Source organism: Papilio xuthus, unplaced genomic scaffold (assembly GCF_000836235.2).
Source record: "Papilio xuthus unplaced genomic scaffold, Pxut_1.1 DF828142.1, whole genome shotgun sequence".
Classification (NCBI taxonomy): domain Eukaryota; kingdom Metazoa; phylum Arthropoda; class Insecta; order Lepidoptera; family Papilionidae; genus Papilio; species Papilio xuthus.
In genome coordinates this window covers 4,639,484-4,652,536 of record NW_013530507.1, presented here as the reverse complement: position 1 = coordinate 4,652,536, position 13,053 = coordinate 4,639,484, and the positions used below count along the sequence as shown (strand labels likewise).

The following is a 13,053-nucleotide window of genomic DNA, read 5'->3' as shown; positions in this document are numbered from 1 at the left end:
TTCATAGCGCCTTTTGTGTGTTCAGTTTTATTTCTGCCGTATAAACAACACGGCAGCCTTGAACATTGAAACAATGGCATGAGGTTAAGTGGGAGGGACCCGCTGAGGTAGCGTCGTCCCTCCTGAAGAGGCCACCTCAGCCTCTGAGCTTTCTTCTCGAGCGCACTCCAACCTTTGCCAACGCCAAAACTCTTCACTTCAATACACCCTCTACACTCAATTATATTATAAACTGCCGATAAAGATAATGACAACCTTAAAATTAATTATAAAATAATTTCGTTAAAAATAATTAGGTCAAAAGAATCAGCGGGGTTAGATAAAGTGCATTCGCTACGAAGAGATTCCATAAAGAACTTCAAAAATATATCGAACTTACAAGAACTTTCGTTAGGTCATGTGATTATCGGACGTCAGTAACATAACATTTTTGAAGATCGTTATGGAATCCCTTCGCAGCGAATTCACTTTATCTAACCTAGCAGATTATTATAGAAATAATACGATATTATTATTTTGAAAATTAATTTAATTGAAATAAAAAATGTGAATAGTATATATTATTTTGCATCATTTAAATAAACGTATCGTAACGTAAACGTAATATTAATAAAGTTTTTACAGTTTTATATTATTTTATACATTTATTTATTTTATATAGTTTTTCTTTATTATCTTTTAACTAAATCATAACAATTAACACATCTTGAGAATAAGTACAAATACATTTTAAACGTCAAAAAATAAAAACATTTTTAGCATTAGAATTAATGGCTTTGGTATTATTCAATTCAAAAAGTGTTTAATCTTATTTTAATATATTTTTATTATCTGTATTCTGCTTTCTGCCTTAAAGATGATTTGTTAAATTTTTAACAAAACGGCAACCTCCTCCAATGTAGAGAAATGTTGTAGACAACATTATTTTGACATAAAACTGGACAGTATTTATGTTACTTACAGAAACCACAAAATAAAACTACAAAAAGTAGGCTTATCGTGGGTTTCTAATGCCAAAATATCCGTTTAAGACATATCGTTATCCCTGTTTTGTCGAAGAGGATGACAAATTGGAAAGCACTAATACCAGAAACGATTTTGGTGAATATTCAAGGGTATAAAAAGTACTCTTTTATAATCACTTCGACGTCCATATTTTCAGTCGCCGGCGGTCAAACGGTGACACGTGTTTAATTAAACAAAGTCTAACTGTATTTTTGGAATAATAGATATACAAATACTAATTAAGCGTCAATAGCCTAATGGTTAATGGTACGGTTTCCGATCACCAGGTCGCGGGATCGAATCCGTCCATTCCACTATTGTCGTAAACTATTCCTAGCACAAGTTTAGAGCTTAATTGGAACGGTACAAGAAATATTAGTAAATTAACAAAAATCTGCTAACATTTTATAAAAAATTTTTTTTTACTAATTCTCTTTAAAAACAGAGATAGCATGTTTCGTGCAGGTGTTTCGGCAATGGAAACACAAATAATGTACGCAATATATGTGAAAATTATAGCACCATTAATTTCAGTTATCCAGGCGTAACCTCAGCATTAAACATTATAAACGCTCACAACTAGCTCGTATGTTTGCTTACATTTCCGCAGACATAATATTGTTGGTAACCGTTGTGTTATCCGTTGCGGAAACAAGCTTTGTTCCATTATGTAAATTGTAAACGGATCTAAAATATCCCACTAATAATGTTACCAATGCACAATCAAGCAATGAAATTAACTTAAAATCGAATATCGTACAACAACATAAGTACTATAATGCCACAACAGATTTCGACCTATAGATCCTCAAGGATATCTGCCCCGTAGGCATAAGTCAAACTAAATTATGACAGCTTACTAGCATCCTCCTTTCAATGTAAAAAAGTGTCACAAGATCGTTTTCGTAATATAGCTGTCATGTCATATTTTTTTTTAATTTTTATTTTATGACATTTTCTATGTCCATGTGGCTTTACACATTCTAATGAACTAACCGCGACAGCACTCCCTCTCAATAGGACAAATATCCTTGTTAGACTATACAAGACATTTGTATGCCTTAGTAGGTATAATATAAATGACATTTCAACGAAATGGGTAGGTGATTAACTTCGTTTACCGTAAAAAAAATTTTGCTGTCCCTTGAGGTCATTGTAATACGGACGAACGTTCCGTTTATTGTTACAATGAAACCGGTACACTGGTTTTAGAAACCGGATGTAAGATGCTTCAACAGGATGCATACATCCCGTTTCCTACTCTTTACCCTATTACCACGATTACTGTTCTGAGGACATAAATATTAAAGAGGACATTTTCACACTGTTGGAGTATCCTTCGGTCTTACTTTCAATGTGAGATAGTGTCAAGAAGACAGCGGTTTAGAGCACCAAAAAAGTAGTAAATAAAATGTAAGTCTGACTTATATAAAAAATCCTATGTTAATTGCTAAAGTAATGTACTTTAACATATTTATAATGACCTAATTAGAAAAAGAATGTTATTCCGAGATATATAACAAAGGACGATCTTTGCCAGTCTTAGTTTTTGCTAAAATTTGCTTGAAACAAAAAATATTTTTCTTCGAGGATAATTTGTCAACTTTAGCATTTGGGTCGGTTTGTTTCTATTACGACGATAAAATAGAAGAGAAAAGTTTCTTTAATATTACCGCAATAGCACACAAGTAAAGTGTACCATTTCTTTTATGACCAACATTTATTTTATAGCAGTAAGAACATAAGGTATGTTTTTAAGCTTTTAAGCTCATGTTATACAACTGTGGTAGTGTGTATAGCACCTATTTCATGATAGATTATTCAAAATAATTGTTCTTCAAAACACAACATTATTTAAATTTAGTAATTTTTTATATCATGACTATATGAATTTCACTCTATCGACAAAATTTGTCTTCTTTTCTTGTCAACCTTCGAACATTTAAAGTGACCGAAAAATTCATTGACGCAATGTGACCCTTACTCCAGATGTGCTCTCCCACGACGCCGACAATGTAAATTTCAAATCCATACAACAAAGTTAACAAACGACAAAAGTTATCTACATTCGCAGTCGCCTGCGGCTTCGTCGGTACAAAATTCAAAGACAAGTGGCCTACAATATGGGCCCGTGCATCAGCTTCCCGTCAAAAATGATTCCAAACATTACCAGGAACAACCGTGGCCTTGCGGACAGACAGATAGACAAATTTTTTGTTTTTTTCCAATATCATCATGTGTACGAAATGTGATTTTTTAATATTACCTACAGACTCTCCGATTTTATTAATATGCGCGGATATGGATGTATAAATTAGTTAATGGTATAACTTTGGCGGTCATGTCGTAGAAAATTACTGTTACCTTCATCATTATTAGACGCAGACAAACGTGTTAGCGAAGAAAAGTTACGCCTTAAGCATCACGCCCTCTTCCATCATGCCTTTTACCACAGACCATCACCATTTTAACATCAATAAGAATAAAAATTGTCAATAGTATCAACTCATCAAACACTATTATATATTGACAACAAACACTCGGTCGAGGCCCGACGAAGTGCTCTTGTATTGTGTCGTCTCGGGCACACAATAACGTGACCTATCGCTTTCCGCTCTTGTATACAACGTTTGATATTCTTTACACAAGGAATATATATGCATTTTCATGCATTACTGTGAAAAGAATAAATAAAAAAAAATTTTATTATGGAATTAATCTTTGAAAAATTTATTCTAATAACTACATTGGGTACTATTTTTTCTTCATTATTCAAATCTTGGATTCTTATTTTGTCCTCATTTCTTATTAAATCAAAACTAAGTATATAGTTCCAAATTCAAATTCTAACCTGACTAAAATAAAACCAAAGGTTACATACGTTTGCGTCCAGATTTTATCTTTGGATCAAAATTGAATAAAATATTAGCCCAACACATTTCTGGGTCTGAGTGTAGTGAAACAATAATACACTCCCGGCACCACTCTCGAACCTTTTTATAAATGTCAAATCAATACATTGGATTTGGGAAAGTGGCAAGAAGACCCTAACCGTATTACTAGGAATATTTTATACTTCGTGGACACCGGACAAATATACGCGAGTGTTTAGCTGTTTATCCATCAACTATCTGACGCTTACGACTCCGTCCTCGCGGAATTAAAAAAAAACTTAATTAGTACATGTGTTCTTTAAGGCTATGTTCTATATCTATGCCAAATTTTATCATTATTCGTTCAACCGGTGTGGAGATACCTTCAACCAAACATCCATTCAACTAAACATTCCCATTTATAATATTAGTAAGATGAATAAGATTTATCTCACGAAAGTTTAAATAATTTGATTTTATACTTCATAACAAAGGGTAATCTTTGCAGTAAATTAATGAATTGTAATTTTAAATTAGTCACGTTACATCTTGAATTATTATTAAAATATTAATATAATTAACAAAGACGTGTCTAACAAAAGACTGCGTAGAACATTCGTCCCAGGTGTTTGTGCAAGCTATTGTAGGCAGGCATTACAGTAATTACTCACATCATGTCTGTTATTATAGAATCTAATATGTTTCATATTATGACGTCGAGTTAGTGATGTGAATCTAGATAAAGCATATAACAAAATGGCACAGGAAAATATCTTTTAAAACCTGCCTTGAATTGCAATCAACTAGACTAGGTATTGTGTAATACCTCACAACTTATCTATCTTACTGATATTATAAATGCGAAAGTTATGATGGATTGATGTTTTAATGTGTCTCCGGAACTGCTCAACGGATTTTGATGAAATTTGGCACACATGTAGAACATAGTCTAGAAGATACATATGCTTACTTTTTAAGTTTTTTTTTCTTATTCTGCTTAAACGGAGTCGTATGCCACAGCTAGTTGTTTTAAAGGTGTAATGCGTATTTATTTTATACTTAGGAAAATATATAGGTATTATTCATTGCTTTTATTAGTAATCAATCACCTCGATATTATTTCTTTGCCTGTTTATATGCAAAATAATAGTTTATATTCAACTGGAAATACCGTTTACTATTAATCGATTGCGCTTCGGTTATATCAAGCTTAAATTCTTCTAAATGGTTTACCGTGGGCTTCTGAGACTATAATACTCGTTTGAAACATATTATTATCTCTGTTTTGTCAAAGATAATGACAGGGATGACGATATGTTTTACGCCGAGATTTTGATCTCAGAAATCAACGGAGAGTAGCGTCGTAAAAGAAGCCGCTCTCAAAAATGTTATGCGGACGCTAAGGAAGCCTTCAGTTTTCATTTATTGAGAAAAATCACTACGCAGCAATCGCAATGGAACTGTTACTTGTATGAAAGGTTACCGAGAAAGGAATTTCCATTGTAAACAAATTATCCGCCAATCATATTATTAGTATTTATTCCATACAAACAGTAATCAAAGTAGGAAAACTTGACATTTCGTAACAAATCAATGGGACACGTGTAGTATGTTACTCTGATATTTATCGATTAAATTTAGATAGAGTACCTCTAAAATTGTTTTATGACAGAATACAACTTCAGCATTTTATTGCACGTCGAATTGCAATTTTTTAATCGTAAATTAACATTTACACTTATCCTTTACAACAAAATTATTTAAACTATCATGTTTTAAAGTATAATTAGTGGATTACTGTGATCAATTGTTGCAAAGAGGATCATTATAATGTCAGTATAATACGAGAGCATAGTTTATTGTTCGTTTTGATTCATTAGCAATGCGCCAACGCGCCACGGGTCACTGCGCGTGCATTAATTCAAAAATTCAATAATTCAACTGGAACGCGAACGGAAATTAATTAACATTATCCCGTATTGTGATATTATCTTTTTGCATATACTATTGATAATTTTATTGTAACGTCAATATGGTTAAGCAAAAAGAATGTTTATCTTAAGCCTACCTTACACTAGCTTAGCTTATTAAAAGTGGTAGAGCCCGCAATAACATATTTTGCAAATCGGTGACATTCTCAGACAGGCGTGAATTGGAAGTAATTCCCCGTTTCATCTGTTGAGCTTGCGTGTCGGAATTATCCTCTTTCTGTGCGTCCCCCGCACCTCCGCACCTCTCTTGATTAAAGGTAGGCAACGCACGTGCAAATGTGGATGTCTGCGGGCAGCGGTCACTTCGATGGTGAATTCCGGTGGCAGCTTTCTCGTTTGTGAATTTCTACTAGAAAAAAGCTACTCAACTATTGGCTATGATTGATATTTCCGTGAGGAAAGCATTCCATTTAATGCTGTGATTAGTCGTTTAGTGGAAAAGGGTTTTTAGTTTGTTTAAAAAATATCGTAACGTTTATAGACACGTGTATAAACTCACCTGTTAGTCACACTCACAACGTGAGTGTAATTTGCGGTTAGGTTTTTTATTGCCGCGGATTTGTCATACTAATTTATAAACCTTGTACAGGTGAGGCTGCGATTTACGATAGATTATATAATGTGATTGAATGTCGAAGAGTTCTATTTTAAATATGTTAATCGATCACCTGTAATGTGGAATTTCACTTCATCAACTTATACGTCCAACCTACCCTAAGTTAGAGGTGACTAAGCCACAGTCAACCACATTGGCCTGGTGCGGGTTGATTGACTTCACATATCTTTAAATAAAAAAACACATATTATGGTTTAAAAAAACGGTGATAATAATGTTTTATATAGTTGTTTTGACAGTGGAAACTGACACTAAGCATTTTGTAATGCAATTTGTCCAATACAATTTACATATTCTAATCATGTATCACGTACTGAGATTCTGACACGTGCAGCATGCGGAAAATATTATTTGAAATATTGCTTCGATTGCATTAAATATATCATTACAACAATTATTATCGGACAGTTCATACGCTTCCGGTATCACGTGGAAATGAACTTGGAAAACTACAGTAAAACATAATAATATATACATATTAACAAAATTGGAGTGTCTGTATGTAATATCAAGAAAAAAATCATATTTCCTACACGAGATAAAGAAAACCAATTTTAAAATGTTTCGCCTGTCTGTATATCTGCCCCCAAGCCCGTGTTTTTTCGGGAAATCTCCGGAACTGCTGAACTAATTTTGACAGTCCTCTGATATGAAGATAGCTGATGCAGTCGGGCATATTGTAGGTTACTTTTTTTTGAAACGAAGTCTCAGGCGACCGCTTGTATTCAAATATTATTTAATTGTTATTAAGAGTCTCAGCTTTTTGTTAGAACATGTCAATGGTCATCATCACACTATAGTATGTGTGCTATCAAAACTTAAACAACACTATAGTAAACATAAACATTTCCTGTACTCATATACCGTCATAAGGAAACAGGGTCTAGGGCATTACGGTCACGATTCAGCTCTTTATGTCAGTTATATGAACCATTTCTTTTAATGACATACCAGGGACGTTACTATGTGCTCAAAAAACTGCTAACACGAGCTGAAAGTAAGTAATGATAGTAATCAAACATTTAATGTCGCGATAATAGCCTATTCGGATACCTAAATGTATGCAGTAACTATAACCATGAGTTTTTAAAACCTTTCTATTCTATCTGATATTTTCTCTAACTTTAATATTAAATAAATCTAATACAATACATAATAGATTTTTTTATAAGGTTTACATAAGGTGGCAAACGATTTAGCGGCCATCTGACTTCATCGAAACAGCCCGCAATTGCAGATGCGTTATTTTAATCGACAAAAGAATAGACGCGCTGAAAGAGAATTTTCTACTTCCTATGCATCCTCCGTCAAATTCACTTCCTTTTCCCGTCCTATCTTTATGAGATGTATGAAGGAAAGAAGGACTAAAATTAAGTTTACTAAATGATTCTATGAAGTACGGTCTTAAGCAAAGTTTTCATAGTTCTATTATTAGTAGTTTAATAGGACAAGCTGCGATAAGAGTAAATGGAAGATTGAAACGTAGCCATTAGGCGCAAATGATTGCGCATTTACGCATTATGTATCGCAATGGCCCAGTGCATCGAATTAGGGTTAATTAAACCAATGAGGATTTATGTTTCTATGAAGTAGATTTCACATATGTGGAATTTTTTTTCCTTTGTTTTCGACTGAAAGTGGCCAGTGCAGATCCTTAACTCATCCAAATATTTTATTTTCAATTCGATTAAAGAGACTAGATCTAGAAATTATTTTAACTAAACCTTTGGTACAATGTAAAAAAAAACAATTTAAAATAAACCGTTAGAATTAATTGCTTCCATAAATGTTGCAATGTTTATTAAATGCCAAAGTTTATTTATGAAAAATAAATAAAACTTTATTACAGGTTTATTTACATTTAAAATGTTAGTTATAAAATATAATCAAGGCAAGTTATAACATGTGAAACGTAATAAAAATGCTTTATTCACAATCAGACGTTGGGAAATTCAATTCACAGCCAGATTTAATTTGTAGCCAATAAAAACATTACAACGCCGGAAAGCAATAATTGTTCCTACGAAAATATTATTTTACCAACCAATTTTACTGGAGCAATAAGAATTTTTCTTCGAATTCATTCCAGATTTATTACCTAGAAATTATTTATATGCCTGTTTATTTTTTTATTAGCTGTCGCTCGCGATTTCACGTGAAATTAAAAAAAAAAACTGAATGCTAATTTAAAAACATATCCATTCAATCATTCTGTAATTATACGTGGTAGTAAACTTTCGCAAAGTTTAGATGGATTTATAATATTAGTAAGAATTAGGTAGTTTAATTTAGGACGACTTCCTAATTCTAGTAATAGAAATTATATTCTGAATATATCATAGTTTTATTCTATTAAATAAAGTATGTTCATAGAACTGGAAACAACTATACTTACTAGAAATTTGTGTTAAAAGTAATAAATTTAAAACTCTATAAGTTTCTGCCGATGTTTATAAATGCGAACCGCTTTGCAATCTACAAACTTTATCAACGTTCACGGAACAAAACTCTGTGAAGTATTAAGCGCAGAAATAAAACTCGCTCAAAACTAAACTCTCGAAATTATTGGAGTACAACTATATCAAAATAACCTATAATACATGACAAAGATTAATAACTACTACTAATAATTTCTTTGTTTTAGGTTTGGGTAAATCACGCGTTTTTTTATATCTAAAACTGTAATTCTATTGATTTCAGATTCTACTGGGATCTATGTATGCTACTGCTTCTGGTGGCGAACCTCATCATCCTGCCTGTTGCCATCTCCTTCTTCAACGACGACCTCAGCACGCGTTGGATAGCCTTCAACTGTCTATCTGACACCATATTCCTCATAGATATTGTTGTTAATTTTAGAACAGGTACGTTTTTTTCATAACTAACAGTCGCACGCGACTCTAGCCACGTGCCATTAAAAAAAATTAACAAGTATCCTATGTGTTTCTTCAGACTATATCTGTTACTATGTCAAATTTGCCAAATTTCATCAACATCTATTGAGCCGTTCCGGAGATATCTACTAACAAACAGCCAACCCATCCATGGTTTTAAACTTTCGAACTTATGATATTAGTAAGATAGTTTTTTGTACTACACAAAGACTAGACAATTATCAAATTTAAATTCGCTCCAAAAGTTATAATTGTATGAATTTAAATGTTTCTATTTTCAGGAATAATGCAGCAAGATAATGCGGAGCAAGTGATATTAGACCCCAAGTTAATAGCAAAGCATTATTTAAGGACGTGGTTCTTCCTAGACCTCATCTCTAGTATACCACTAGATTATATTTTCTTGATCTTCAATCAGGTAAATGTACGTTGCAATTTGGCCGTGTTTCTTTTACTATAGATTTAACTGTCTTTTATGTTTTGATGTTCTGTTTCAGCTTGGGTCTTCATTTGTTTTATAGCAAACATTGTATTTTGTTTTTGGGTTTATTTGTATTTTTGTTTTGTTTCTCATTGTGATTTCTATTGAACTGCCACGAGAACGTACAACGCGCCATCGTGTCGCGTTATTTAAGGGTCTATCAAAGTAAAGGTTTGATTGGCACTATAGTTTCCTTTTTAAAAGAATCCAAACGCATATCTTTTACTTCTACTTTTGGTAATTTACACCTTCTTTCTTCTATCTGCACGATAAACTTAAGTAACCCATATGAATCAAACATTAATTCCTTCGCCCTAAAAAACTTACGGTCGGATACATAAAATGATTGTATGGGCTGCTAACCCCTTTCGTATTTTGGTCTCTATATGCACATTTATTCTTTGTGCACTGGCCACTTTCAAACGTAAAATGTTATATTTGCACCGATATTTTTTCTTCTTCTTATAAACCCCTCTCTACTTCTTTTTTATCTTAAGCACGTCCTCTGTTAATAAATTCATAATTCTTATTATCTGAATTGAATCTTTACCTTCTCATATACCAAAGCATGTTTTAAAAAGCTTCTATATTTATATTTTTCTTGGCTTCGGATATATCTGTATTTATTTTTTGGTTTTATAAAGCAGTTATTCAATCGCTGGTGTACGTTAACAATTATTTTCATGGTTATGAAACACGACCAAATTGTAATATTTTATTATGTATAATCTAGTAACTATATACTTATAGACAAATACGCTTTTAAGTACAAAAATATTTACAAGATTTAAATTCCTATAAATTGGTTTTTGTTCAAAGCTTTATTATTATAAATTTAAACAGCTTTTACTAACTTAAGATATGTATAGTTCAACGAACTGGAGATTGTAAATTGATTGATTATAATTTAATGCATAAGCATCTGACTAAATGCTTGAGCACTTTTCTTTGGCTGAGACTATTACTGGCAGCAACATTGCATGTCTACTTCACGTACCAATCTGTAAAGGTATTATCGTCGTCGTGATCCGGTGCTCTGAAGAAATGCAGACTTCTTTGGAGCATCAAGAGGTAAGTACGCCGCGGACTTAACTAGATTTTGATATGTTGACAGGACTTTAGTGAAAGCTTTCAAATTCTCCACGCGGGGCGCGCGCTCCGGATACTGCGGCTGGCCAAGCTGCTCTCTCTGGTGCGGCTGCTGCGCCTCTCGAGGCTCGTCAGATATGTGTCACAGTGGGAGGAAGTATATGTAAGCCATCATCTCTTCTAACCCCCACCTCTGTGCCATTAACTACTATACCACTAACACTGCTCTAACTACATGACCGCTCACATCTACTAACACGACATAATTTAACACCCTACTAATCCTTATAATATTGGATTAAATTTTTACTAAATACTAAAAAGATTCGATTGGCTGTAACAATGTTTAATTTTTTATTTGTGAAGAAAAAATTTGATAAATTTTATTCAATCAGCGATTGGAACCGTTATAGATAGTAGTGATCCTAATAATGTGTTATTGGAATATGTTGTAATCCTGTATTATACCACTGTTCCCGCCCCCACTGTATGTGAGACCGAGTCCCGCTCTGCACTTCTCTACTGCTTCTCTGCAAGCTTCTTTCTGCCTGAGCACGTTTTCACTCTCGTGAATCTATCTCTTTGCGTGCGTCCGCGCCGCGCCGCGACCGCGTTAGCTCGCCGTCTGCCGACCTCCGACAACCGGCCGCGACCGTCGACCGCCGTCCACCGGGCGCTTCCCTCCGACCCGAACAGTTCCACACTTGCCCTAATTGATATAATTTGCTCGTTACCAATATTAATTTGCTGCTTTTTCAAAGCCTTTAGTACAGATGCGCTAACGCCGATTACGTTTGCCGCGTAAATATTGCAAATATTTTATTTTCTTAATCTTAAGTTGAAAAATAAGTAAACCGCACGAAATCGCGTCCCGAGGTTAATATTCGCGAGTTGTAGGTCCCCCTCTATGTAAGAAAGGACTATCTTTAGCGAGTCAAAAAAAATAACCCAAAAAACGCGTTGGAGAAGTCTTTATTCTTTAGCCGAATTGTAAAAGATTAAGTGATGAAGCTGAGAGTGATAGAGAAGTAGACGGGGTATTACGGGGAGTCAGGTGGTAGCGACATCGCAGTGAGGGTGCAGACGGTCGTGTGCAGATGAGCCCCGGGCCGCAGCCGCGCGACCAGCCGGGCGACGCGGACGGCGCGGGCTCGCGCGACTTCGCCACGCAGGTGCCGCATGCCGCGCTCGCTACGTAGGGGCCTAGCGCGCCCGCTCGGCTCGGTGTTAGTGCATCCCGCGTGCTCGGTGCTAGTGCACGCCCTGCCCCGCCCCGCCCCGCACCCGCGACTCCCGCGACACACACGTCGGACCCCGCCCGCGCCCCTGTCGCGCGACAGTCTCTTCCTACTATCTCGTGTTTCTCGCTTCTTTTCTAGATCTTGCAGAATCTCCAAAAAAAGCGCACCGAACGACGAGGACGGCTCAGCTCCGACGTCGCCAAAAAGAAGGGTGATACGAAAAGCAATCTGATCTTCAAGGTAACCAGGGTCGGCGCGAGCCGGCGCGCATGCTCGTTCGCCCGCTTAGCATGTGCCGGCGCCGCCCGGCGTCCTTTACACCGCTGCGCTCGCTTCGCTTTCTATCTTTCGTTGGCGTTTCTTTCCGACCCTAGTCCGGCCGGCGGGCGCGCGGGCGAGAGGGTTGCGGCCGCGAGCCTCTCCTAGCCTCGCCCTCATCGCATGCTCGCTCGATGACGTTCACGCGTTCATAACCTTGTCGTTCACTGTACGAAGCCATCGGTAGAGATCATCGCGATGCTTGACCACGAGCGTCCTTGTCGCGCGCAGTCCGCACGGCTTCCCTTAGAGGCCACACCGATTGCCCAACATCGTATTAAAATGTTATCGCTCTGTTCGCAGTTCCTCAACATGGCATCTGTGTTTATGCGGATATTCAATTTAATCTGCATGATGCTGCTAATCGGCCATTGGTCAGGGTGTCTGCAGTTCCTGGTTCCGATGCTACAAGGCTTCCCACCGAACTCGTGGGTCGCTATCAACGAACTCCAGGTACCATTGAGAATGGCGATTTCAAAACAAACTTAAGTGACATAAGTACAGTTCTGGGCTTAAATATTATAAAAGAGTAACATTGGATAAAA

The 13,053-nt window shown here is 35.7% G+C and overlaps 1 protein-coding gene across 9 annotated transcripts in view; it reads left to right on the top strand.

The window, feature by feature from the left end:
• Positions 1-13,053, top strand: part of Ih (hyperpolarization activated cyclic nucleotide gated potassium channel Ih) — a 143,504-nt gene that overhangs the window by 126,515 nt on the left and 3,936 nt on the right. For 6 of the 9 annotated variants that reach the window (XM_013307319.1, XM_013307328.1, XM_013307324.1 and 3 more), the window contains 5 exons: positions 9,186-9,349; positions 9,661-9,803; positions 10,975-11,112; positions 12,329-12,430; positions 12,812-12,961. In XM_013307319.1, coding sequence (XP_013162773.1) covers positions 9,186-9,349; positions 9,661-9,803; positions 10,975-11,112; positions 12,329-12,430; positions 12,812-12,961 — 697 coding nt within the window. The remainder of the gene's footprint in view (positions 1-9,185; positions 9,350-9,660; positions 9,804-10,974; positions 11,113-12,328; positions 12,431-12,811; positions 12,962-13,053) is intronic. The other 3 variants (XM_013307321.1, XM_013307326.1, XM_013307325.1) reach the window with 3 other exon arrangements.